Source organism: Boeremia exigua, assembly GCF_020726555.1.
Source record: "Boeremia exigua strain MPI-SDFR-AT-0100 chromosome Unknown C7974scaffold_2, whole genome shotgun sequence".
NCBI classification, from domain to species: Eukaryota; Fungi; Ascomycota; class Dothideomycetes; order Pleosporales; family Didymellaceae; genus Boeremia; species Boeremia exigua.
The window spans coordinates 1,969,374-1,992,601 of NW_025763519.1; the positions used below are offsets into that span (position 1 = coordinate 1,969,374).

At 58.6% G+C, this 23,228-nt stretch overlaps 8 protein-coding genes across 8 annotated transcripts; 4 read left to right on the top strand and 4 right to left on the bottom strand.

Moving 5' to 3' along the window:
- The first annotated feature begins 66 nt into the window (after positions 1 to 66).
- Positions 67 to 3,324, top strand: C7974DRAFT_351570 (CAS/CSE protein). The gene is made up of 3 exons (XM_046139486.1): positions 67 to 197; positions 261 to 2,628; positions 2,674 to 3,324. The coding sequence occupies exons 1-3, from the start codon at positions 128 to 130 to the stop codon at positions 3,113 to 3,115; spliced, it is 2,880 nt and encodes a 959-aa protein (XP_046001697.1). The 5' UTR covers positions 67 to 127; the 3' UTR covers positions 3,116 to 3,324.
- Positions 3,325 to 3,666: 342 nt separating this feature from the next.
- C7974DRAFT_303028 (P-loop containing nucleoside triphosphate hydrolase protein) lies at positions 3,667 to 4,523 on the bottom strand (the record flags this gene model as incomplete). The annotated part of the gene is made up of 2 exons (XM_046137927.1): positions 3,667 to 4,407; positions 4,455 to 4,523. 2 exons carry the CDS (start codon positions 4,521 to 4,523, stop codon positions 3,667 to 3,669), a joined length of 810 nt encoding a protein of 269 aa, XP_046001698.1.
- Positions 4,524 to 5,161: 638 nt separating this feature from the next.
- On the top strand, positions 5,162 to 7,868 carry C7974DRAFT_107596 (uncharacterized protein). Its single transcript, XM_046134954.1, has 2 exons — positions 5,162 to 5,452; positions 5,530 to 7,868. The coding sequence occupies exons 1-2, from the start codon at positions 5,440 to 5,442 to the stop codon at positions 7,779 to 7,781; spliced, it is 2,265 nt and encodes a 754-aa protein (XP_046001699.1). The 5' UTR covers positions 5,162 to 5,439; the 3' UTR covers positions 7,782 to 7,868.
- A 228-nt stretch (positions 7,869 to 8,096) lies between these two features.
- On the bottom strand, positions 8,097 to 12,918 carry C7974DRAFT_420966 (TRAPP II complex; the record flags this gene model as incomplete). The annotated part of the gene is made up of 4 exons (XM_046144277.1): positions 12,646 to 12,918; positions 11,525 to 12,588; positions 10,343 to 11,478; positions 8,097 to 10,281 (listed from the first exon to the last, which is right to left on the bottom strand). Exons 1-4 carry the CDS (start codon positions 12,818 to 12,820, stop codon positions 8,097 to 8,099), a joined length of 4,560 nt encoding a protein of 1,519 aa, XP_046001700.1. The 5' UTR covers positions 12,821 to 12,918.
- A 550-nt stretch (positions 12,919 to 13,468) lies between these two features.
- Positions 13,469 to 18,586, top strand: C7974DRAFT_301506 (uncharacterized protein; the record flags this gene model as incomplete). The annotated part of the gene is made up of 1 exon (XM_046137855.1): positions 13,469 to 18,586. The coding sequence occupies one exon, from the start codon at positions 13,469 to 13,471 to the stop codon at positions 18,584 to 18,586; it is 5,118 nt and encodes a 1,705-aa protein (XP_046001701.1).
- Positions 18,587 to 18,737: 151 nt separating this feature from the next.
- On the top strand, positions 18,738 to 19,970 carry C7974DRAFT_107628 (uncharacterized protein). Its single transcript, XM_046134955.1, has one exon. The coding sequence runs from the start codon at positions 18,889 to 18,891 to the stop codon at positions 19,855 to 19,857; it is 969 nt and encodes a 322-aa protein (XP_046001702.1). The 5' UTR covers positions 18,738 to 18,888; the 3' UTR covers positions 19,858 to 19,970.
- Positions 19,971 to 21,563, bottom strand: C7974DRAFT_107635 (uncharacterized protein). Its single transcript, XM_046134956.1, has 3 exons — positions 21,363 to 21,563; positions 21,292 to 21,312; positions 19,971 to 21,232 (listed from the first exon to the last, which is right to left on the bottom strand). Exons 1-3 carry the CDS (start codon positions 21,400 to 21,402, stop codon positions 20,085 to 20,087), a joined length of 1,209 nt encoding a protein of 402 aa, XP_046001703.1. The 5' UTR covers positions 21,403 to 21,563; the 3' UTR covers positions 19,971 to 20,084.
- On the bottom strand, positions 21,302 to 23,004 carry C7974DRAFT_385988 (mitochondrial carrier domain-containing protein). Its single transcript, XM_046141013.1, has 3 exons — positions 22,553 to 23,004; positions 21,949 to 22,506; positions 21,302 to 21,902 (listed from the first exon to the last, which is right to left on the bottom strand). The coding sequence occupies exons 1-3, from the start codon at positions 22,866 to 22,868 to the stop codon at positions 21,790 to 21,792; spliced, it is 987 nt and encodes a 328-aa protein (XP_046001704.1). The 5' UTR covers positions 22,869 to 23,004; the 3' UTR covers positions 21,302 to 21,789.
- Positions 23,005 to 23,228: the final 224 nt, after the last annotated feature.

Below are 23,228 nucleotides of genomic sequence, written 5' to 3' on the forward strand. Positions count from 1 at the left end.
CTGGGGTTGTGGCGTCGCAGAGCTAGCCCTGCACGCACATGGCAACCCAGCCCAAACAATCAGATTCGCGCCGCTCTGCCTCTCTGTCGCCCGCACCGCACCACACCGCGCACCACCACGGGTCACCATGGCCGCCGACATGTCCACGCTCTCCAAGCTGCTCGAGGCCAGCCTGGACCCGCGCCAGAACAAGCAGGGTGCGTCTCCCCCCTCTGCTGCCCCCCGCCTGCCCCTCGTGCACCACCACTGACACTTTCCAGCCGAGCAGGCCATCACGCAGGAACAGGCCAAGCCCGGCTTCTCGCTGGCGCTGCTGCACATCGTCGCCGCCGACTCGTTCCCCGCCACGGTGCGCCTCGCCAGCGCCCTCTACTTCAAGAACTTCATCCGCCGCAACTGGGTCGACGAGGACGGCAACTACCAGCTGCCGCGCGATGAGGTCGTCGCCATCAAGCAGGAGCTGATCGGCCTGATGGTCGCCGTGCCGCCCAGTCTGCAGGCCCAGCTCGGCGAGGCCATCAGCGCCATCGCCGACAGCGACTTCTGGGAGCGCTGGGACTCGCTGGTCGACGACCTCATCTCGCGCCTGACCCCCGACAACTCGGTCGTCAACAACGGCGTGCTGCGCGTCGCACACTCCATCTTCAAGCGATGGCGCCCGCTGTTCCGCTCCGACGAGCTGTTCACCGAGATCAACCACGTCCTGTCCAAGTTCAGCACGCCCTTCCTCACCCTGCTGCAGAACACCGACGCCCTCATCACCCAGTCGCAGGGCAATCCCGAAGCTCTGAAGAGCGCCTTCACCACCCTCGACCTGATCATGAAGCTGTTCTACGACCTGTCGTGCCAGGACCTGCCGCCCGTCTTCGAGGACAACATGCCCGCCATCTCGTCCATCATGCACAAGTACCTGACCTACGACAACCCCGCCCTGCGCACTGCCGACGACGACGAGTCAGGGCCGCAGGAGTACGTGCGCGCCGGCATCTTCGAGGCCCTGATGCTGTACATCCAGAAGTACGAGGACGCCTTCGGCGCCCAGCTCGGCCCGTTCATCGAGACGTCGTGGTCCTTCCTCATGACCGTCGGCCTGGAGACAAAGTACGACATCCTGGTCAGCAAGGCCCTGCAGTTCCTCACCGCCGTGGCCTCCACACACCACGCCGAGAACTTCAACAACCAGTCGGTCCTCGTGCAGGTCATCGAGAAGGTCATCCTGCCCAACCTGACCCTGCGCGAGTCGGACGAGGAGCTGTTCGAGGACGAGCCCATTGAGTTCATCCGGAGAGACCTGGAGGGCTCCGACAACGACACCCGCCGGAGGGCCGCCACCAACTTCCTGCGCCAGCTCATGTCCAAGTTCGAGGGCCTCGTCACCAGCACGTCGCAGACCTACGTCGACGCCTACCTCCAAAACTACTCCCAGGACCCGGCAAACAACTGGAAGTCCAAGGACACAGCCGTCTACCTCTTCACCGCCATCGCTGCCAAGGGCACTGCGACAGCCGCCCAGGGTATTCTCAGTGTCAACGAGAACGTCAACGTGCTGGACTTCTTCCAGAAGCACATCGCCTCCGACCTGCAAGCCCCTGACGCCCACGCCATCCTGAAGGTCGACGCCATCAAGTACCTCTACGTCTTCCGCAGCCAGCTGTCGCCGGACCTGTGGCGCGCTGCCTTCCCACTCCTCGTCAACAACCTCGGAAACGAGAACTACGTCATCCACACATACGCTTCGATTGCTGTCGAGCGTGTCCTGTTCATGACAGACGACAACCGCCAGCCTATCATCCCCAAGGGCGACGTCGTCGGCTCGTCCAAGGACCTCCTCACACATCTGTTCAAGCTCATCACCAAGGACTCTGCGCCTGAGAAGATCCAGGAGAACGAGTTCCTGATGAAGTGCGTCATGCGCGTGCTCGTCTTCATCAGAGACGGCGTGCTCCCGATCTGCGAGAACATCCTGATGAACTTCATCGCCATCATCAAGGTCATCAGGCACAACCCCAGCAACCCCCGCTTCCAGTACTACCTGTTTGAGGGTCTGGGTGCTCTGATCCGCTTCGCTGCACCAACCCACCCCGAGGCGTTCGAGAACAAGCTGTACGAGCCATTCGCGACATGCTTGTCCGAGGCTATTGAAGAGTTCTCGCCGTACATCTTCCAGCTGTTCTCGGCGCTGCTGGAAGCCAACCCTTCCGGCCAGCTGACCGACTACTACCGCAGTCTGTTCTCCATCATCATCCAGGGAGCTGTCTGGGACCAGCGCGGCAACGTGCCTGCGCTTGCTCGTCTGTTGAGTGCTATGATCACGCGCGATGCGGAGCGTATTGTGGCCGACAAGCAGCTGGAGCCGATTCTCGGTATCTTCCAGAAGCTCGTATCCACCAAGGCGCACGAGTCGCACGCCTTCGAACTCATCGAGGCCGTCGTCACCTACCTCCCGGCCGAGGCCCTGCAGCCCTACTTTGTCACCATCCTGCAGCTCATGCTGACGCGCCTGTCCAACATGAAGACCGAGAACTTCCAGCAGCGCTTCATCGCCTTCTACCACCTCGTCTCCGCGCGCCAGGACAAGGGGCTCGGCGCGGACTTTTACATCAACGTGTCCGACCAGGTGCAGCACGAGTTCGTATTCCCACCACTTTTGAAAGCACCAGCTAACCCAAACAGCATCTTCAAACCCATCTACCTCACCGTCATCCTCCCCGACACCCAGAAACTCGCCCGCCCAACCGACCGCAAGACGGCCGTCGTCTCCTTCACCAAAACGCTCTCGGACAGCACCGCCTTCGTGTCGCGCTACCCCAAGGGCTGGGCCCTGACCACCCAGCGCCTGCTCGAGCTGCTCGTCAACCCGCCCGTGCCCTCCGCCGCCGACGACATCATCCCCGACGCCGACGTCGACGAGGTCGGCTTCGGCGTCGGCTTCACCCAGCTCAACACGTGCAAGAAGGCGCCCCGCGATCCGTTCCCCGAGGTCAGGGACGTGAAAGTGTGGGTCGGCGAGTGGCTGCGCGATGCGGATAAGAGGCAGAGTGGTGCTGTGGGGAGGCTCGTGCAGGAGCGGCTTGGGCCGGAGCTGCAGCAGGCGCTGTCGGCATATCTGAATTAGATACTACTAGACGCAGGAGGGGCGGTTAGGGGCCAGGGGGCAGTGAGTGCGTGAGTGCAAGGCCGCCGAGTGAGTGAGTGAGCGAGCGAGTGAGCGAGTGATCAAGCACAGCACGGGCGAAAAGTTGGACTGCAGATAGACGCGCTAGACACGAGATGCCATGATACCAGGATCCGCGAGGCGCTTTGCACAAGCCCCGGACCACCAAATGCGCGCCTCTCATATGTACTCCGGCCGTGATGTGATGTGATGTGATGTGTACATACCACGCTCCTCACTTTGCAGGCGTGCTGAGCAGCGTGCTGAGCAGCGTTGTCGCGCAGTGGGCTGTGGCTCCGTGCTTCACGCGGGCTTCACGCAGGCGTCTCGGGCGCTGTAGATGGACGTTTGCATACGTCTAGTGCTATATTCAATGAACGACACGCGCCTGAACGCCGGTGATGCGGTTGCCATGCTCGAGAGACGGTGCGAGCAGGCCTGACAAGACTCTCCAACCCTCCAACACCCTCCAACATTCTCCAACACCCTCCACCGCCTACAGCACCTCCAACCTAACAGCAGCCCCCGCCCCACCCCTGCTGTCTCCCCTTCTTCGCCGCCTCGTTCATCCCCAGACTCAACCCCGCGCGGTTACCGCCCCCAGCGCCAGGCCCCTTGACCCCGCTCCGGCGGTCATTAAGATCATACTTACCGGCCTCGATATTCTGATAGATGCGCTCCGCAACCTCGAGAAACGCCGTCTCCACGCCCTCCCCGCTCTTCGCCGACGTCTCGACGTACTGCATGACGCCGTTGGCGGCGCACCAAGCCTCGGCCTCGTCGCGCTGGACCTGGCGCTTGTTGGCGGCGTCAGCGGGGGTATCAGCACCAGACACTGTAGATGCGGGCGCGAGATCGGATTTATTGCCGACCAGCACGACCACAATGCCGTCTTCCGCGATCTGCCGCAGATCGTGCAGCCAGCTCGTCGCGCTGAGAAACGTGTTGCGGCGCGAGATATCGAAGACTAGCAGCGCGCCCGATGCGCCGCGGAAGTAACTCCTCGTAATGCTCTTGTAGGTCTCCTGGCCCGCCGTGTCCCACAGCGAGAGCTTCATGTGTTTCTGCGCCGGGTCGCGGGCGGCGTCTTTGGCGGGCGCGGGGGCGGTCGCGGCATCGGGGCGCGAGGGGTCGTTGATGCGCAGTGCATGTGAGGCGGGCGGGCCCACGGGGACGATGCGCGAGCCGAATTCTACGCCGATGGTTACGTCGTGGTGCGGGGAGAAGCGGCCTTCGCAGAGGCGCACGGTGAGCTGGGGGTGTCAGTCGGGGCGGGCGTATGTGGGTATTGGAGGCGCACGCTGGATTTTCCGCAACCGGAGTCGCCCAGCGAGACGATCTTCGCGATGTAGTCCCAGGGCTGGGCCATTTCGGCGCCGGGCTCTGCGCGGCGGGCGAGGTGTGGGGAGGTGGGCGCGGGCGCGAGGCACGGGGCAGCGCAATGGGCGGGGGTCGAGGGCCGGCGGGTGTTGTGTTGGGCGCAGACGACAAGGTGTTGGTTTTTGGGCGGTCAAACGGCTGGTGCGTGCTGCTGGGCGCTGGTGGCGACGGTGTAGATTGCAGGATCGAGGTCGAGGGCTGGCATGTCATAGCTCTTGCTCCACAGGAAGTCACGTCTTGCGAGGCCGGCCTGGCGCAAGCAACGGGCACGGCCGTGTTGTACAGCACTGCGAACGGACGCTCTGATAGCGCTTGTTGACCGCAGAGTATAGTTCATTGCTTTCTCGTTATCAAGTGTTGGTTGTTCCATCTGTACCAAGTGCACCTACACCCTCACCAAGCGCCCCCAGCTGTCCTAGTCCTCGTAAAAGCGTGGCCCTGTAACCGCCACCCAAGACCATTTATCTTTTTATTCCTATTTTACTCCAGACCCGTGCACAGCACCTCCCGGTGTTGACGTCCTTATCTCGTGACGTCCAGCGTGACGTTGATACCCGGTGATGCACAATCGATAGCTTAGCGTGACTAGGTCCAGTGCGGTCAACGGCACGGGTACTTCGCGGTGCTCAGCTACGCAGCTTACGCTCAGATCCTAGGACCTATGTCGTGCTCTCTGCTTAGTTAACCTAGACTCTGTTTATATTGCTTCTGGCAGCTTCGTGCGCCACACCGACCAGCCGCCGCATGTCTCCCAGCTCCGTCATCCGCTCGCTGCCTCACCGTCGATCCTCCGCCTCACTGACCGCTCGCCGGCGGACTGAGTCAACCTCGCCCTCCAGGCTGCACCCGCGATAAAGGCGCCGCGGTCTGGCAGCTGCAGACCAGACTCCGACATCTAGCCCGCCATGTTTTCCGAGTGTAAGCCTCCCACGCCTTATCAGCACATGTGACGCTGTCTCGAACGTGCCGCGCGCTCGTGTGACTGACCCGCGCAGATGCCTCCAAGTTCCTCTCCCAGTCGCAGTCGCGCCTGTCACTGGGCCAGCCCGAGCCGGGCTCTGCGCGCAACCCTTCAGACCACCAGCGCCCGTCGTCGCGCGCCGCCCAGGCCTACCTCCAGCGCCGCAACATGCCGAACCCGTACAACTCCCAGGCCCTGTCGCGCTTTGCCTTTGCATCGCGCACCTCCAACGCCCCTGCGCCGCTCTTCTACTCCGCCACCGACGACTTCCGCGAGGAGGACGATCATGTCGAGCACGACCGCGAAATGGCCGACCACTACGCCCTGCAGCGGTCGCGGCGCCAGTTCGGCGCAAGCAACCTCTCCGAGTCGTCGGAAGTCGAGGACGACGGCGTGCACAGGTCCGACCACACAATAGACGCCGACCGCGACGAGAACCACGGGCCCGACTACGGCCTGGGCCGGGGCATCAAGAGCTCGTGGATCGGCGACAAGCCAGCCCGCGGGCGCTCCACCACCACAAATAGATTAGAAGACGAGGAGCGAGACTCCAGCGTGCCTCTGTCCGAGTCGACAGAGCCGAGCAGCAGAGGGAATGGGCGGCTGGTGGACGTCGAGCTTGCCACCGACCGGGGGAGCGACGAGGAGCTGGACCGACAGGAAGCCTTCGCACACAAAGACGAGCCGCCGCCGTCGTACCAGCAGTTCCGGAACATGCCCCGAAACAAACGTCTCCGCAGTCCGCTCCGAACGACTCTCTCCGTGCCGCAAGAAACCGACGAAGACGTGCTGCTCGGGCGCTCACGGTCGATAAGTCCAGACCGTCAGACCGTGCCAGACATGGTGCCGGAGAATCCTGTGGCGCCTCCGCGACACAACTTCTTCTGGGCCGAGCTGTTCGTCATCGTGCAGTGCGCCATGATCGGTATCTGGTTCATCTCCTTCCTGCAGGAATCGCCGCCAGGCAAGAAGAATCCGCTCGGCGATACAGTCTACACTGTCCTCCAGTCGTCCTTCCACCTCATCGGGATATACTCGCTCGTGTCGGTCATTGTTGGGTTGCTCTGGTTGTCGCTACTACGCTCCTTCGCCCGTCCTCTGGTGTATCTGATGCTCGTCGCGGTCCCCATCATCTCCTTCTCGTTCTGGCTGTACCCGTTCATCTCCAGCTTGAAGGGCTCGTGGCACGGCACCAGCACACAAGACAAGGCCATGCGCTGGCTGTCGTTTGGCCCGCTCTTGCTAGCCATCTTCTGGGTCTACACTGCGTTCAAAGCACGGCACTCGCTGCACAAGGCGATCAGCATGCTGGAATTCTCGAGCGATATATTAAGGGCACAGGCACCACTCCTCCTCGTCGGCGTCGCAACCCTCGCTGCCGTCCTCCTCTGGTCCTGGCTGTGGATCCTGATGTTCACGCGCCTCTTCCTCGGTGGCCACTTCGCCAGCACCAAATCCCGCTGGATCATCGACACAAGCACCTGGTGGCTCGGCGCCGCCTTCTTCCTCAACTACTTCTGGACCCTCGGCGTCATCGCCGGCGTCCAGCGCGCCACCACCGCCGCCACCGTCTCCCAGTGGTACTTCCACCGCAACACCACCCCGTCGCCCCCGCCGTCCACCGTCGTCCAGGCCTCGCTCCACCACGCCTCCTACACCATGGCCGGCACAATCTGCCTCTCGACCCTAACCGCCCTCGCCGTCCGCCTCCCCCTCATCCTGCTCCCGCGCCGCCTCGCCGCCCTCGCCGCCTCCTGCGCACACACCCTCCTCCCCTCCCCGCTCACCGCCCTCACAAACCCGCTCGCCCTGACATTCGCCTCCATCCACGGCGTCCCGCTCGCGCCCGCCGCCCGCTCCCTCTCGCAACTCACCTTCCTCGCCCCCTCGCCCACCACCACCCTCGGGCCCGCCTCCTTCAGCCCCCACGCCACGCCCACCCTGCAGTCCTACCGCCTCGCCAAACTGCTGCTGCACGGCATCCGCTACCTGCTCACCCTGACCCTCGGCTTCGGCGGCTGGGTCTCCGCCGCCCGCGTGCTGGCGCTCGGCGACTCGTATCGGGGCAGCGCGTATGCGTATGTCGTCGGTCTGATCAGTGCGGCGATTGGGTGGGGCGCGCTGGGCGCCATGGAGGGCGTGCTGGGGGGCATTCTGGATGCGCTGCTGGTGTGCTGGGGGAGCGAGGTCGGGCGCGATGGGAGAGGGGAGGTAAGGTACTGTGTTGATGCCGGGAGGCTGTTTGGGGAGGAAGCGGGGCGCGGGCGGGGGCGGTTCGAGGTGTAGATGTAGATGTAGGTGTGGTTGGGTTGCATTCTGGTGTTTGGATCAATCGCATTGGATTGACATTGACATTGATATTGACATTGTTGTTTGGGTGCTGGAATACACGCGAGGGGCGTTGGGGCGTTGGGTATACCACGCGCGGCGCAGGCGTCCTGTGCCGTGTGCGTTTCTGTATGCGAATCGAATTGCTTAGTATCTATCACATCACTACGTGCCATTGCGCGCAATCCACTGCGATTCCACAATCCAATGTGCATTCAACACGCAGACCTCCTGCACTGCACTGCACTGTACTCTACTGTACTCTATCGTACCCTACTCCTCCTCCCTCCTAGCAACAAGCACACACCCCTCCCCAACCCACCTCCTCAACCCCACCTCCCCGACCACATCCCCCCCCTGCAACAAAACCGCGGTATCACTCCTCCCCCTCCCCCCCTCCCTCCCCCCCTTTCCTCCCTGCTCCTCACCCTTCACACCCTCCAGCACCTCCCCCTCCTCAACCCCCACCCCGACCCCAAAAACGCCCGCACACAGCGCCACCACCCCTATTTTCGCCTCCAGCGTCCCCCCAGGCGGCAAGACAGGGAGACGGCGCTGCAGCACGCCGGTCCAGGACAGGCGCTTGTCGAGGTCGAGGGCGAGGTGGTGCGGGAGCGCTTTCAGGTGGGGTTGGAGGCGGAGGAGCGGGGCGATGGGGCGGGGGGAGCGGTTTTTGAGGGAGGTGGTGAGGGTGAGGAAGGTGTTTGTTGGGGCGGAGAAGGAGGAGGGGCTGAGGCGGTGGACGGCGGGAGCGTCTGGGGAGGCCGCGGGGGCGGAGGCGGAGGTAGAGATAGAGGTAGAGGTAGAGGGGGTATCGACATCGACATCGACATCGGAGGCAAGCGCCAGCGTCATCGCAATCCCCACATCCGGCAGCCTCAGCGCATCGACCATGCGCGCACTCAGACGCAGCGAGCGCAGATCGATAGCGCCGGCGCGCGACCCAGCGGGCTCGGCCCACGCGCCGCGGACGAACTGCAGCAGCGCGTCGCGGTGCCAGAAGGCCTCGCGCGTGGCGCGCTCCGTCTCGGGGGAGATTTTGCTCGTGCTGACGACGAACTGGCGCTGGTTGGCGGCGTTGAGCGAGGGCACGGCGGCGTGCGGGTCCGCGATGTAGATGCGCGGCAGCGCGATGGCGAGGCGGTGGACGTGGCCCGGCTGGATGACTTCTGTGACGGTGGCGGCGTGCGCCCAGGGGTCGGAATCGGGGTCGGAGTCGGAGGAGGGGGTGAGCGAGGGTGGCGGGCGCACTTGTAGGGTGGTGGTTAGTGGGTTGGGCCAGGAGTTGCGCAGGTCGAGCAGCATCAGGCAGTATTCGTTGCCGTGGCCGAGGGTGCGCATGTGCTGGAAGAATTTGCGGTGGTTGCTGCTGGTCTTGTTGAGGAGTTCGCTCGATAGTGATGCGGTTGCGGACTGCTCGTCCTGGCTTGCGGGCTGCTCGTCCTGGCTTGACCACGCAAAGTCGTCGGAGAGCGGTACTATATCAGGACGCTGAAGCTGAACGCTGGCGTTTACTGTGATCGAGATAGGTACCGACACCTGTCGAGTGAAGAATCGGTCCTGTACTTCAGACCGTCGCTTGCCGAGGTGTGCGTAGTTGATCTGGATGACAGCATCTGTCAGGCGCGTCCTTCCCACGACTTCAACGGTAAAGTCTGCTTCTGAGCCAGGCGCAATATTGAACGACTCATCCTCATCATCCCTGCACCAGCGCATCGGCGGGAAGCGAGCTAGCTGGGTTTCCAGCTCGTGCATCTCAGCAGCAGGCAGGCCCTTTTCTGTGAGGGCAGTTTGCATTGCTGTTGTTGCAGAGTCCTGGAATGTTATATGCACAAAGTCGACCGCTGTGGTCACTGACGTGTTCTTGACAGTCACTGTAAACTGTCTGCTCTCTCCCTCCAGAACCATCAGCGCGGACTGAGGTAGAGACACCTTAGATACGGTGATGATGGGCTGCTCGGGGATGACGCTGAAGGTCAGCATCTCTGGCTGCGGTGCAGATGGTGCCTGCCTTGCAATTGTAGGATCCACTGCTGTCGATGGTCGGGTAGCTGGCGCGCCCAGACAGGCCTTGAGCCCGATACGCTTCATCTTCGCTTCCCTTGTTGGTCTCCAGGGCTGCGGAAAGATAGGAAACAAGCGCTCACTGCACCCGATGATTTTGATATAACACCCAATAATCTTCATCGACCCCGACGACAGCGCTCTGCCCGTCACCTGGAACTTTTGTGTTCGATAGGGGCCTAGGAGGAAATTCTCTTCCTTGCCGACAAACTCGAGGCCGTCTGCCGCGATTCTCAGGGACTGCACTTCGAGTTCGAAATCGTAAGGGTTCTGCAGCGCTAAGACAAAGCGATAGTCCTCGTTGGCCACGAGTATGGTCTCAGAGGCGCCAGTCTGGGGCTTCTTCAGCCAGGGGTTGTGCAGAAAACGGACCATTTTTCTCGCATTTCGCCAACTGTAGCTCTGCGGGGCGATGTTGCGTCAGTCTCAGAGGCATTGGCTCCTCTAAGATGAACAGACCGCGGAGCAGAAAGTCATCCCAGTACTCAGTCTCCACTCGCTGCACACCGAGCTTGCCTGCCGCCGCGACTGTGCGAGGTATGTTCGAAAACAGCCTGGCTTGCTCCTCCCGCGAAAGCGAGACAAACACATCAGTACTATTCGGCCTCGGTGCTGTGCCGGGTCCAGCAACGCGTAGCATCAATGAGGTGAAATGGAGCACCCCATTGAAATCAGGCAGGGCTTCGCAGAAGTTGAGGCACATCCGCAGAACCTCCAATTTCAAGCTCATGCTTCCAAATGATTTCAGCGTTGATATCTTCAAGATGTGGTCGATAAGACGCTGGCTAGTGGCATCATGGGATGAGTCCAGCGTTCCTGGAGTTGGTGCGGCAAAGAACGAACCCTTCGAATTGGGTATGCCGTAAATTCGCCCAAGCAGGCCAAGGAACTCTTCAATGCCGTTCTCTACTTCAGCCTCACCAAGATGGAGGGCTCCAGCACCAGAAGGATGACCGCCCACCATGTTGAGCGCAGCGAGACCAGCGGCAGGATGGACGCCCATCTCAGCGGCTCCGATCTTGCGAGCCTGCACGAGGCCGGGGATTAAAGAGGTGATGAACTCTTTCATCACAATGGCTTTCTTGCGCTGCAGGCCCAGGGATGCGAGCACGGATGCAACGCCTGCCAACACCAGGACTCGGTCTGTAGGGTTCATTCCTGATGTCTCAACGGGACCAGGAAGAGCTCTAAACAGCATCGTAGCAATATCATTGCGGGTGGGGTGAACGCTCAGTCTCGGGACCGAAAGCCTCGGCTTTTGTACGTAGGGCGTATTGCGAACCAGATGCTGGAGAGAATCGTAATCAAGATACCCAGCAGAGAGATTCATTGCGGCCAAGAGCTTCGAGAATCTTATGACACATTCAGATAGTGCCAGAGGCGGCATAGCTTCGCCTGCAAAGTTCGCCGCTCGGCTGTACATGTTCAATATCATGTTTACCAAGTCTGGAAGTAGATGGTTGAGGCTTTCAAGAGCCATAGCATGGCTAGAAGGCCGGCCTGATGCCGTCATATCAGACACGCTATTCGTAGGCGTGTGGTCGGGTGATTTAGACGATTTGTCGTATATGGGAAAGCATATTTGAGGTATCTGTCCGTGATTAACACTGTGTCTGCCTCGGCGTGAGACGACTTACCTGGAAATCCATTCCCGACCACGAAAACAACAACAGACAGACCATGATATTTTCCAGGGCTTTGGCTTGCCACAAGTGATCACTATAAGCTCGAGCTCTAGTAGCACCATCCGTGAGCTCTCGCATGGCTTCGTGCCAATGACCAGCGCACATGTATAGAGAACCAATAACGATGCTCACTCTTCCGCGGCCCTTGTTCCGGGCTCGCTCTCCGACCCCGCCAGACCCAAAACCTTGGATAGACACTCTGTCGGCGCTGGCATCTCTGGTCTTTGTTGCGGGGGTATTCTGGGGCGGTGAAGTCGGGTTATTCACACCCGGAATCTCATCAAACGTAGTGGGGGGTGTACGCATTTCTTGACTGGAAGGTGAGCCAGTTCTGGGGTTGTCTGTTGACAGCGAGCTTCCGGATGACGATGGCAACACAGGCATCGACATGCGATGGAAATCCTTGGACTGTGCACCGGACACAGGTGACTCTGGTCTGCTTGCTGCAGGCGTCTGCGAAGCACGTCGTGAGAACTGAGCTGTGCCGGTTTCAGGACTGGCCCAGCTGGGAGCATTGTCTGCCAATCCGCTGTTCGAGGCTGGTGATGCAATAGTAGGCAACGCTTGAATAGAACGAGCAAGAGTCGTCATTTCTGCCAACAAGATCGAGGTTAGATCGCATATGATAGTTTTTAGGGTCGTTGTCTTCAGGTCTGCCATCGGAGGTATGAAGAGGGTCTCCTCTGGAGACAACCACGGATGCCGAGTGGGAGATGCAAACTCAAAAACCATCATGCAGTGGTGGTATGCTTTCGGAAATTGCTCTCTTAGGTCATCAGTCACTGAAGCTAACTCCTGTGCATCTTCATCATCTGGCGTGGGCACGACATGCGCGCTATCGTCATCACGTGACTTGTTAAGCCACGGATACTCTGTCGCGTCTGCGATGCCAATCACCAGCAGAGGCTCTCGGAATTGCTCAAAGGGTGATAGAGACAGCTGCGAAGCTGAAGGCAGCGACGTTGACAAGTCATATAGAAGGGTTCCATTGGGAAATGCAAGAGGAGAGAACATATCTGCACGGCGCCAAGATCAGTAATTGTCGGGCCTCAGGCGGGTTCAAGGGCTCGTACTCCTGTCTGGCCGAGGATCGGGACTAACATCTCCAAGTCGGACCAGCGATTGTTGACGCAGAAGGTCCACAAACGCTAAAAAGCGCATGCGCCTGATGCGGCCGACCGGGAGAAGCTGCACTTTGATGCGCGCAGGGGCGATGAAGTCCATCGGGGAGAGGGGCTCGGCTGCCATCGCCACATATGAGTCTTGTACGCGACTTGGCGGCCGAGAATAATATGTGTTACCGCAAGTCGAGGACTCTGATGGCCTTCTGATGCATCACGATACTGTTCGGTGTACGGTCAAGGACCAGGGAGTTTGGGCTACATGGCGGTCACGGCCGCCTGCAGTACTAGCCCCTTTCCGCGTTTAGCGCGAAACGCCACCGGCAGTGCTCCTGGTACCTACAGATTGCTGCGTGAGACAGGCAAACCTCAGTCTCAACATCACAGCCTGCGCCCGCGCCTCTTTCATTCTCACTTCCATTTTGCATAGCGCTGCATAATTTGGGGCTTTGTCATAGCTCTTCTATTACCTTCCTGCCCATTCGGTGCTTGGCCTTGCCACAGTCACCGTGACCAAACGCAAACCTCCAACGTCACACACTGTATTAGTGCAAGGCGTACCCTACAACTAATCTTCACCAGTATCTATCTGGTGCAGTTGTTTTCTTGTTAAAATACATTCGAGCAGCGTCAGCAGGCCAAGTATATATTCATCCACGACTGCCTAGGAGGCAGAGGCTGTGAGGCCGTGATATCTGCACTTAGCAAGAAACGCATTCGCCGTAATTCGATCGTGATGGCTACGATAGATTTTGCGCGGTTGCGCAATCAGACGATGGCTGATGGCCTCGACAGCGAGGTCACAGTCAACACTAGGGCTCTGATAGACAAGGTCCTAGCCCGATACTCAAGCGAGCATACCACCTTGCGCGAGTTGATTCAGAATGCTGCCGATGCGAAAGCCAGCACCGTCACCATCAGGCTGGAGACAGACCCCTCATTAAACGTCCCAACACCCCAAGGAGCGGAGGATCCCGTACTTCTCAGACATAAGATCCAGAATCACACCCTAAAGCGCCTGGTGGTGACCAACAACGGCCAAGCATTTTCTCCCGCAGATTGGAAAAGACTGAAGAGTATTGCAGATGGTAACCCTGACGAGACCAAGATCGGCGCGTTCGGCGTGGGCTTCTACAGCGTCTTCGCGGACTGCGACGAGCCTTTTGTAGTTTCTGGAGATAAGACCATGGCTTTCTACTGGAAAGGCAATACGCTCTCCACCAAGATAGCATCTGTTCCTGCAGATCACGATACGTCGTTGACCATCTTTTCTCTGGACTATCGACAAGCAAATCCGGCGTCACCGTCCTACAGCCCTTCAAAGCTGCCGAACATACCGACGCTTTGTCAATTTCTGGCAACCAGTCTGACTTTCGTCGGACTCGAAAGCATTGAGCTGCACGTAGATGACTATGTTGTTGCATCCTTCTCGAAGAAGATGTCCCCTCCCGAAGACATCCGAGTACCTCCCGGCCTCAAGACTGAGACGGAGGGTGGCCTCATGCGGGTCATCAACGTCACTCGACAGCACTCTCAGATAGACGCGGAGTGGCTGAATGTGATTGCTACCGCACAATTACCGCCGAAGAGGGCTGCAGATCTAGTGCAACAAGAAGTACGCAACGCGGGGACTACCTTGAGGAGCTTCTTCTCGAAATTCTCAGCTCCAGCTCCGCAGCCTGCTGCGAAAGCCGCAAAGCCAACTCCCACAGAAAAGCTTAGCTCGGACCAGGCCATTGCTGGTGAATCAAAGAGCACAATCTTCTTACAGTCCTACACTGTTGAAGCAGCCACCAAAGTGTCGCAGAAGTTTGCTGCCGAGATTGAACGATCAACGAAGAAATCTCCACCGAAGTCGACGAAGATTGCACTGTTGACTTCTCCGTACCAAGATCCTTCAGCCATGCTCTCCACCGGCTCTGGTAGTACTGCAGAAATGTCCGCAAAGATCTTTGCAGAAGTGCTGCCTACCAAATCTGGACGCATCTTCATTGGATTTCCAACTGCTCAGACGACTGGATATTTGGCCCACATATCAGCCCCATCACTCATCCCAACAGTCGAGCGTGAGAATGTTGACATGAACGCACGTTACATATCCACATGGAATATCGAACTCCTACGCGTGGCTGCCTTGGCTTGTCGGATCTCCTACGTTTCTGAGATGGCTGAGATTCAAGCTCGTGCCAAGGCGGAATCCATAGAAGCTTTGATTCCCCGGGCTGTCTACACACTGCAGCAGTATACTGCAAACACCTCACATCCTTCAACATCGCTTGGCGAGAGGATTGACGAGGCTTTTTGGAGCTGTTCTAAAGAGCGCTCGATTGCGATTCTATCGACTAAGGGAGTCATGGCCAGCAAGAATGTGCGTATGCCGGCCGAAACATTGAGCTTCCTGAACGAAGTGCCCATGGTACCCCAACAATTAGCCACTGAGGCTGTTGCTTTTATGCTCAATCTGCACAGGCGAGGCTTCATCACGGAGCTCACTATGCAAGACATCCGCCAAGGATTAGAGTCTCGCGCGCTCAACGAAGAGGAGCTGAGTGAGTTCATACGATGGTGCGGTGCGAAACTTGAGAGCGGCGAGATCGACATTCCTGGATCGCGCAGCCTATTCGAGAATACCGTCGCTAACGTCGATATTGTACCGGAAAAGAACTCGGGCAGGATCCTTGCTCTTGGAGACATCAGCACCTACGTCAACCCGGCCAGGATTACACCGACATTGCCCTTGCCATCTGACACGATCCCGTTCGCATTCACCAAGAACATGACTGCCAAGCAGCTGCAAATGTTTGGCTGGATCGAGCTATCGATGGTTCGGTGGCTCCGGCACCTTACGACGCCCCCACAGCTGGCCGAGTTTACTTCGTCTGAGACATTAGCTCTAGCGGTACTCAGTCTAGCATCGAAATGCTGGGAGCAGCTCGACGGTTCCTCGAAAGACACTGTTGTGAAGATTCTGACCCCACATGCCATCATACCCACCAAGGTAGGGCTGCGACGTCCACAAGAATCGTACTTTCCTACCGTCAAGCTGTTCGATGATCTCCCCACGGTGAAGCCTTTTGCTGGGTCGAAAGAGAAATTTCTGCTGGCTTTAGGTATTCGAAAGACTATCGACTTACCCATGGTCTTTGACAGGATGCGTAGCAAGGATACTGGCTCCGAAAAGGCATCTTGGAACCACGTGGATCTATTGAAGTATTTCGCTTCTGTCATTGATGAAATCCCAAAGAAGGATCTAGATCGACTGCGTGAAACGCCTTTTCTGCCTGGAGAGGGAAAGCTAGTGAAACCAGGACAGATGTTCAAAGCATCAGAACTCTACGCACCCGATCCGACTACCCTGTCACTTGGTTTGACGCAGATCAAGATTCCGTTTGAGTTTAAATCCAGTCTTCGTGAGGGGGCTCTCCTTCTGCGACTAGGTTTGAAGCAGTGGCCTGATTCTACCATAATGGCGAATATCCTTCACCGCGCTGGGTTGGCCAGTGATCAGAAGTTGTATCTTTTGGCCCTGGATTATTTCCTGCAAAACTACTACAAGAACAACTACGGTGCAGAAGTAGCCAAATTCGCAGCTCTGACTCTTGTAATCCTGCCGACAGAACAGGCTCCATTTCCGAATCTTGTTGCGCCGTTCCAATGTTACATGAACGAGAACGCAGCCTGCTTAGGCTTCTCTGTTCTGAGGTCGGATCTACGCCCACATGCTGAGAAGCTCGGAGTCAAGCGAGATCCTCCGATCGTAACATGTGTACAGCAACTGCTCAAGTCGCCGCCCAAGAGCAAGATTGATGCAGAAATGCAGTTCGCGTACTTTGCCAGCAGAGGTAGTGAGCTGGATCAGTCTCGTGGGCTTGTGGACAGCTTGTCGACTGCTAATATCGTCCCAATTTTCCGAGCATACTATCTGGACCCGACCTGCAGTGGCTTCCAGGACAACTCAAAGCGACAAACAGGCAAAACCGAGATGCGAATCCACCACTTCAATCCGCCGGAGCATGTGTTTGTCGGTCGCGACCAGGAATACCGCGGCATTCTCGACTATGTCCATTACGGTGCTGAGGCTACAGCCTTCTTATTGAAGATTGGAGCGAAGCATGAGCCAAATACGCGGGATCTTGCAGAGCTTCTGACCATCCAGCCAGGCCGCTTCCTCAACACCATTGGCCAAGAGAAGTATCTTGACCTGCTACGGAAGCTGGCTGAACATGCACCTGCGTTGTGGAAGGAAAAGGCGTTGATCGAGAGACTGGTGGCTTCCAGGATGCTGCTTGGTTACAGGGACATCAAGGAAGACTCTAAGAAGGAAGAATCCGTAGAAGATGACCTGGATGACTTCGATGAGCCAGGCGTGCATCGCGAGTGGTCGCTTAACAGCGCCCGGGAGATCGTTATTATTGACGATGTCAACCACCTCTACAGATTTCGCGACTACATCATTGCAGCACCGCAAGAAGAGGCTCTCGAAGAATTCTATGCACGTCTCGGTGCGCCAAAGATCTCAGACCTGGTCAAGACCAACCAGACAATTGGCGTCGTCGCTCGTGATCAGAGTCCTGCCATTCAGCTACGCAAAGACATATTGGAGCGCGCTAGACTATTTCTCCACGAGTACGAGCGAGATGGATCCTCGAAAGCTATAAGGCATGACGCGAAGTGGCTTGCGTCCAATCTGACTGTGCATTGCGTGTCGGATATCTCGATTCGCTATGCACTTGCAGAGCGCAACGTTACAACCTCGTCCAAGAAGTCTGCAATAATCGTCAAGATGCGGGCTGCTGGCTACGTCTTGAGTATCACGCCGAAGTACGACCTGTACGAAGTGTCAAAGGAACTGGTCCGGCTTCTGATTTCTCGACCTAAGCAGAACGACACCATCGCGCTGGAACGTATCCTGACAGAGCCACTGCGAAGGCTGCAACAAAAGGGTATCAACGTAGAACGGATTCTTCGTCGGAAGGAACACGAGGCCCGTATCGCAAAGCAGCAAGAGCTGGAGCACGAGCAGGAGGAACGAGACCGCGCGACGGAACAAGCAAAATCTGCTGTAGTAAGGGGAGCTGATACTGAGAACATGCCCCCACCGTCCACTCCGGAGAAGTCCAAAAATATGCCCGGTGCATTCGGCAACAGCCCAGACCACTCCACGGAAGTTGCCAACAACCGCCAGTCGATGGACAATGGTTTGATTGGAAATTGGGCGAAGAAGTTGGGTTTCAAGAACGCGCCCACACCCCCACCCGCTTCTGAACGCCAGGGCACTGATGGCCCGCAGATCGGTCGGGACATCCAAGCCACAAAGTCGAACATCCAGAACGCCATTAAAGAATGCAGGCCTGCTGGCCAGCAAAATATAAACACAAAGCACCACCAGGATCCCACGGAGCTTGACAGAGGCGGCTACTGCAACGGTGAGCAGTGGGAGAACCTGCACAAGGCTTTTTCTGTTCCGTTCAATGGCAGACACGTCGACATCTACTACGGTCGTGATGAAGCTGCACCGCCTGCAGAATTGCAGCCACTGCTCGGCAGCTTCCTCCCGCTCATCTTCGGGCTGACTGGCATATTCCAGGTCAACCCTGCGGCCGTCAACATCTTCCTTGACAGGAAGTCCAATACTGTCGCTTTCAATCTCAGCGGCAGTCTGTTCTTCAACCTTGCATGGTTCATAACCCTGCATGCGCCGGAATTTGACTCTCGTGAGGGCAGGCTGCGAGCGCTGGACAGCTGGTTCTTCACCTACTGCCACGAGCTGGCGCACAACCTGGTAGCAGACCACAATGCTAGGCACAATTGGTACAATCAACAGATTGCGATCGAGTACAGCCAACAGTACCGGGCGGCTTTGGAGGGATTCACGAGGAATCTCTTGATTTAATGACTGCATGTTTTGTTGTTCATGTTACAGGCGCCAGTTCACTCTTATGTAGAAGGTGCATAGCACGGCGTTGCCAGCAGACACGTCTGCAGCTTCCTTCCTAGACCGACTGTAAAGATTCCTTATCTTTCGATTCTCGTTAGTTGTGCCTTCCACATGTTTGCCTGCACTCCCTCGCTTCGTTTGCGCCTACGTCATCGAAGCCTAGAGCGAAGTGAGAGTGCAGGGCATATATAAAATCTTCACTCCCCGCTACTCCATCTCTCCTCCACAACTTCTACAATCTCACCAAGCTCTACAATATGAAGCTCGCAACCCTCGCCCTCAGCGTCTTTGGCCTCGCCAGCCTCACAGGCGCCCAGAACGGTAACGATGGCATGATCCAGGACAACCCCACCGGCCCGGTCGTGACCGATACCTTCACCACATCGTACACCAAGCCAGTGAACGCTTGCGTTCCTGTTCTAGTGTCTTCTTCATATGTTCGCTCAAACACTTACATGGCGCCTATTTTCTCCACGCCTGTGCACGATTGCACCTCTCTCCCCCTTCCGCCTATACCTAATCGCTCAAACACCTGGCTTCGGCCCACCGCCTCCTCCTTCAAGTGCTGGCACAACGGCTACCCGTGTCACCGCTCTCAGCGTTATGTCACCATGTTCGCTCGCGCGACGCCGGCGGCTGGCCCAGTCGCTCCTCGCGTCCCTCCACCAGAGTGGTTCAGCACGCGCACCGATGTTCCGCTTCCAGGCCATACCAACGCCCCTACCGAGACTGGTGACGATCGTATGGGTATCCTGCCTATTCCGTACTCGCTCCTCGAAGTCCCTGAGGAGGCTGTGCCCAGCGAGCCTGCGTACTCCGCGCTTCCAATCCACCACCCAGCGTCCGCGCAGCACAACGACCTGGCCGATCATTCTGGCGATGTCCATACCTCACTTCCTACTGAACCTCAAGTTGCGGCTCGCGGAGCAGGTGTGCCAGTTGACTGGTGGCGCGGCCCGGGAGAGGATGTCGTGCCTGAAGCTTCAGGTCCGGTGTTGAGTCAGGAACTGGTCGCCTCTACCACTGCCACCGTCACTGCTGCCTCATCAGGTCTTCCTGCTGTGGCCGCGGCTCATCCCACCACGGACCCGTGTTATCGCCACTACTGTCCCTCGGGCCAGCCGGTCGTGACGCCAGACACATCGATGAGCACCTGGACTTATCCTGATGTGCCCGCGGGAACTAGCCATGCGGATATACCTCCACTGGTGTCGATGGCCACCTGAAGTGCGGGTGCGTCATAGAAGTGTCGCGAAGGCGTTCTGAAAGCAATGATCATGGAACGATGAAGGACGGAGGATAAGCAAAAGCATTCATGCACTATCGAGCAGATATAGCTGAGAGTCTGGTACTCCAGCCAATCTTCCAGCAAAGCCCATAATATAGATCAACTTCACAATAAATAAAAGTATCTCACAATCTCCATCTCCATAAATGCATTGCTACGTGCTTCTCACAGCCCGAATCCCTCAAGCGGATACTCCACGCTCTCAATCGCCTCTGGATACTTCAACTCGCCCTGCCGCCGCACCTCGTCCATGACCTCCATAATCTGAATGCTCTCCTCCCATCCTATAACCTCACTCTCCAGCTTCCCATCCCGAATACACCGCGCACACTCATCCGCCTCCCAAAACATGCCATGGCCGCCCGGGATCTCAAACGTCTTGCGCTCGTACTCAAAGTCCGCAGGACGCCCCCTGCGCTCGCTCTTCGCCGGAGTCAGCGTGTACGCCAACGGCCTGTACGACGGCGCCGCGACACTGATATCCCCCAGCGTGCCCTGGATGCGCACGGGATCGGGCCCCGGATGCTCTAGATTCGGCTCATTCGAGACACGTATATTCGTCAGCGCAACTGCATGCGCATCCCCATTCCCGCCCTCCGCCGCCGTCTCGCGCCCCCCAACCCACGCATCGCGGAACTCCAAAAGCACGGCCGTCATCTCGTCGCACCCGGTCGCCGAGTACAAACTCATCGCGGCCTTGACGCGCGGCGCTTCCCGCTCCGCAGCGTCCTGGGCTTGCAGGTGCCACAGCACGCCAAACACCCACGTCAGACTGTACAGCCCGAGATCCAGCAGCGCGCCGCCCGCTAACTGCGTGTTCACCATGCGGTGTTCGGTGCCGAACTCCGACGCCACGCCGTTCCAGAACGACAGGTCCGCGTGCACGCGCTTCACGGTCCCGAGCCGGCCCTCCCTCACAAACCCCTGGATCTCGCGGAACAAAGGGAAGAACCGCGTCCACACGGCCTCCATGACAAACCGCTGCTTCTCTTTCGCCAGCGCATAGAGACGCCGCGCCTGTGCCGCGGTAACGCACACCGGTTTCTCGACCAGCACGTGCTTGCCCGCGTGCAGCGCCAGCAGCGCGTGCGCGTAGTGGTGCGAGTGCGGGGTGGCGATGTATATGATATCGACATTTTCATCGCGGACGAGGGCGGCGTAGGAGGCGTGCGGGGTTGCGGCGGGGACGCCGAGGGAGTGGAGGAAGGTGGTGGCGCGCGCGAGGGAGGAGGAGGATGCGGCGGCGGTTATGGTGTGGTGGATGTCGTGCACGGCGCGGGTTGAGGGGGGGACGAGGAGGTCTTTGGCGAAGGCTGGGGTGGGGTTAGGGAGGGGGTGGGGAGGGGGAAGGGGCAGGGGAGGAGGGGGGTACTTGTTGCGATTCCGCCGGTTGCTGGGGGAGTGTTAGTGGGATCGGTTGATATCTGGGTGGTGAGAGACTACCTAGGATGCCCCAGCGGAGGGTGAAGGGCTCAGACGTCATTGTGGTTAGTGTTTGGGGAAATCGACTTCAATGGGTTGACGGCGAGTGATCCATTTATATACAAGCATCGCGAGATGTGCGGAGGACATGGTCCGTACTGCTTTCTTGCAGTCAGATACGCAGGTACCCCGCTGTGGTGATGTCTGCGTGGGGTCGGCGGGACGGCATCTCGGGAAACCATCCGAAGACTGTCAAAAGAAGGCAAAGTAGACGTCGAAAGTGCAAAACGTAAATAAATTCAGGGTATATACCAAATCCCAGCTTTTCCTATCTTGCCTTACTGTACAACAGCGGTCGAAGCCGACGCTCGTACAATCATACACTACATTCTCGGGGTCGTTGCTTGCTGGCAGGTTCTCACGTGCCTCAAGCTGTCGGGTTGTGCGTCTACTGACGGGCGAGCTTCTTGCGCGCCTGGACGGTGTAGGCATACAGCACGTCCTTGAAGGCGAATAAGAACGCAGCGGTGATGACGCTCTGGGTGACCTTGGGTCCAATGCCTGCTCTCGTTAGCGACAGGCCGTCTCAGGTAATGAACATACACACCTCCATACAGACCGCTGTAGCCCTCCTCGCTGATGATCCTCTTGAAGGTCGTCAACATGCTCTCCCTCTTGTCATCCCGGCCGGCAACGTGCATCCTGCTCTTGACGGTGATGTACGGGTAGGTGATGCTCGTAGCGAGCAGCTTGCCCAGGGCGCCGAGATAGAAGGCGTCCTTGGGCGTGACCCTCCTTTTCTTCTCCAGGAAGTTCTTCATCTGCTCGAACACGGTGTACTGCAGGATCGGGTTGATGACGAGCACCAGCGCGGGCGCAACACCGGCGAACAGGCGCAGGAAGCCCTCGTCGCGGATCAGCGTCAGCAGCGTGGCCAGCGTCGAGGGCGCCTTGGCGGGCGACGCGCCGGGCAGGACCTGCTCATCCGACTCGGACTTGCGGGTGGTCATGCGCGTGTTGATGACCCAGATAGGGTTGGTGAGCAGCACCGTGGCCGAGCCGGCAAGGGCGCCCGCCATCATCGACTCGACCGTGGTGAGCTTCATCGAGGCGCGGCCGGCCTTGAGCGCGGCCTTCTCGAAGAACGAGCGGGTCCACTCGTACCCTGCGCAGTCAGTGTGGTGCTCGAGCGGGCGGGCGGGGGCGCGTACAGTAGTAGTAGACGAAGTTGGTCACGGTGATGCCGAACAGCGCAGAGTCCATGCCCGCGTACAGGCCCGTGACGCCCTCGCGCTTGATGATGCGGCGGGCGGCGCCGAGGGTCGACGACTGGGCGCGCTTCGACTCGACCTGGGCGCGGGTCGAGAGCGTGATGAGCGGGTATGTCAGCGCCATGGACAGCAGCCCGCCGCCCGCGCCGGCGAGGGCGTGGGCCACATTGTCGCTCTGCTGGGCGGCGGCGCTCGTGGGGACCGGCTGTGTCGACTCGGCGAGCTTCAGCTGCGCTTCCTGCTTGGCCTCAGACATGGTGGGTGGTTCGAGTCGCGTCGAGCGAGTGCGGTGTGGCTTGCTGGTGATAAGATGCTATGAACGAGCGAAGAGGGGTTACTTGGACTCAGTCCGGCGTGCGGTGTATACCAGAGTCTGGTGCGGCGTGCGGATCCGATGCATTTGTGGAGCTCGGTCTGGGGTAGCAGGCCTGTGAGATCATTCTTGCCTACCTCGGCAAAATAATCCCCCCCTGCGGTTATCACGCCCACCACATGCAATCTCCTGGCAGCCGAGCATCATGCGTAGCCAACGAGTCGTCACATGTCTCACCATTTCCACACTTTCTCTGACTCTGATTACTCTTTTAATTACATCCCTGACGTGACGTGGACGAGC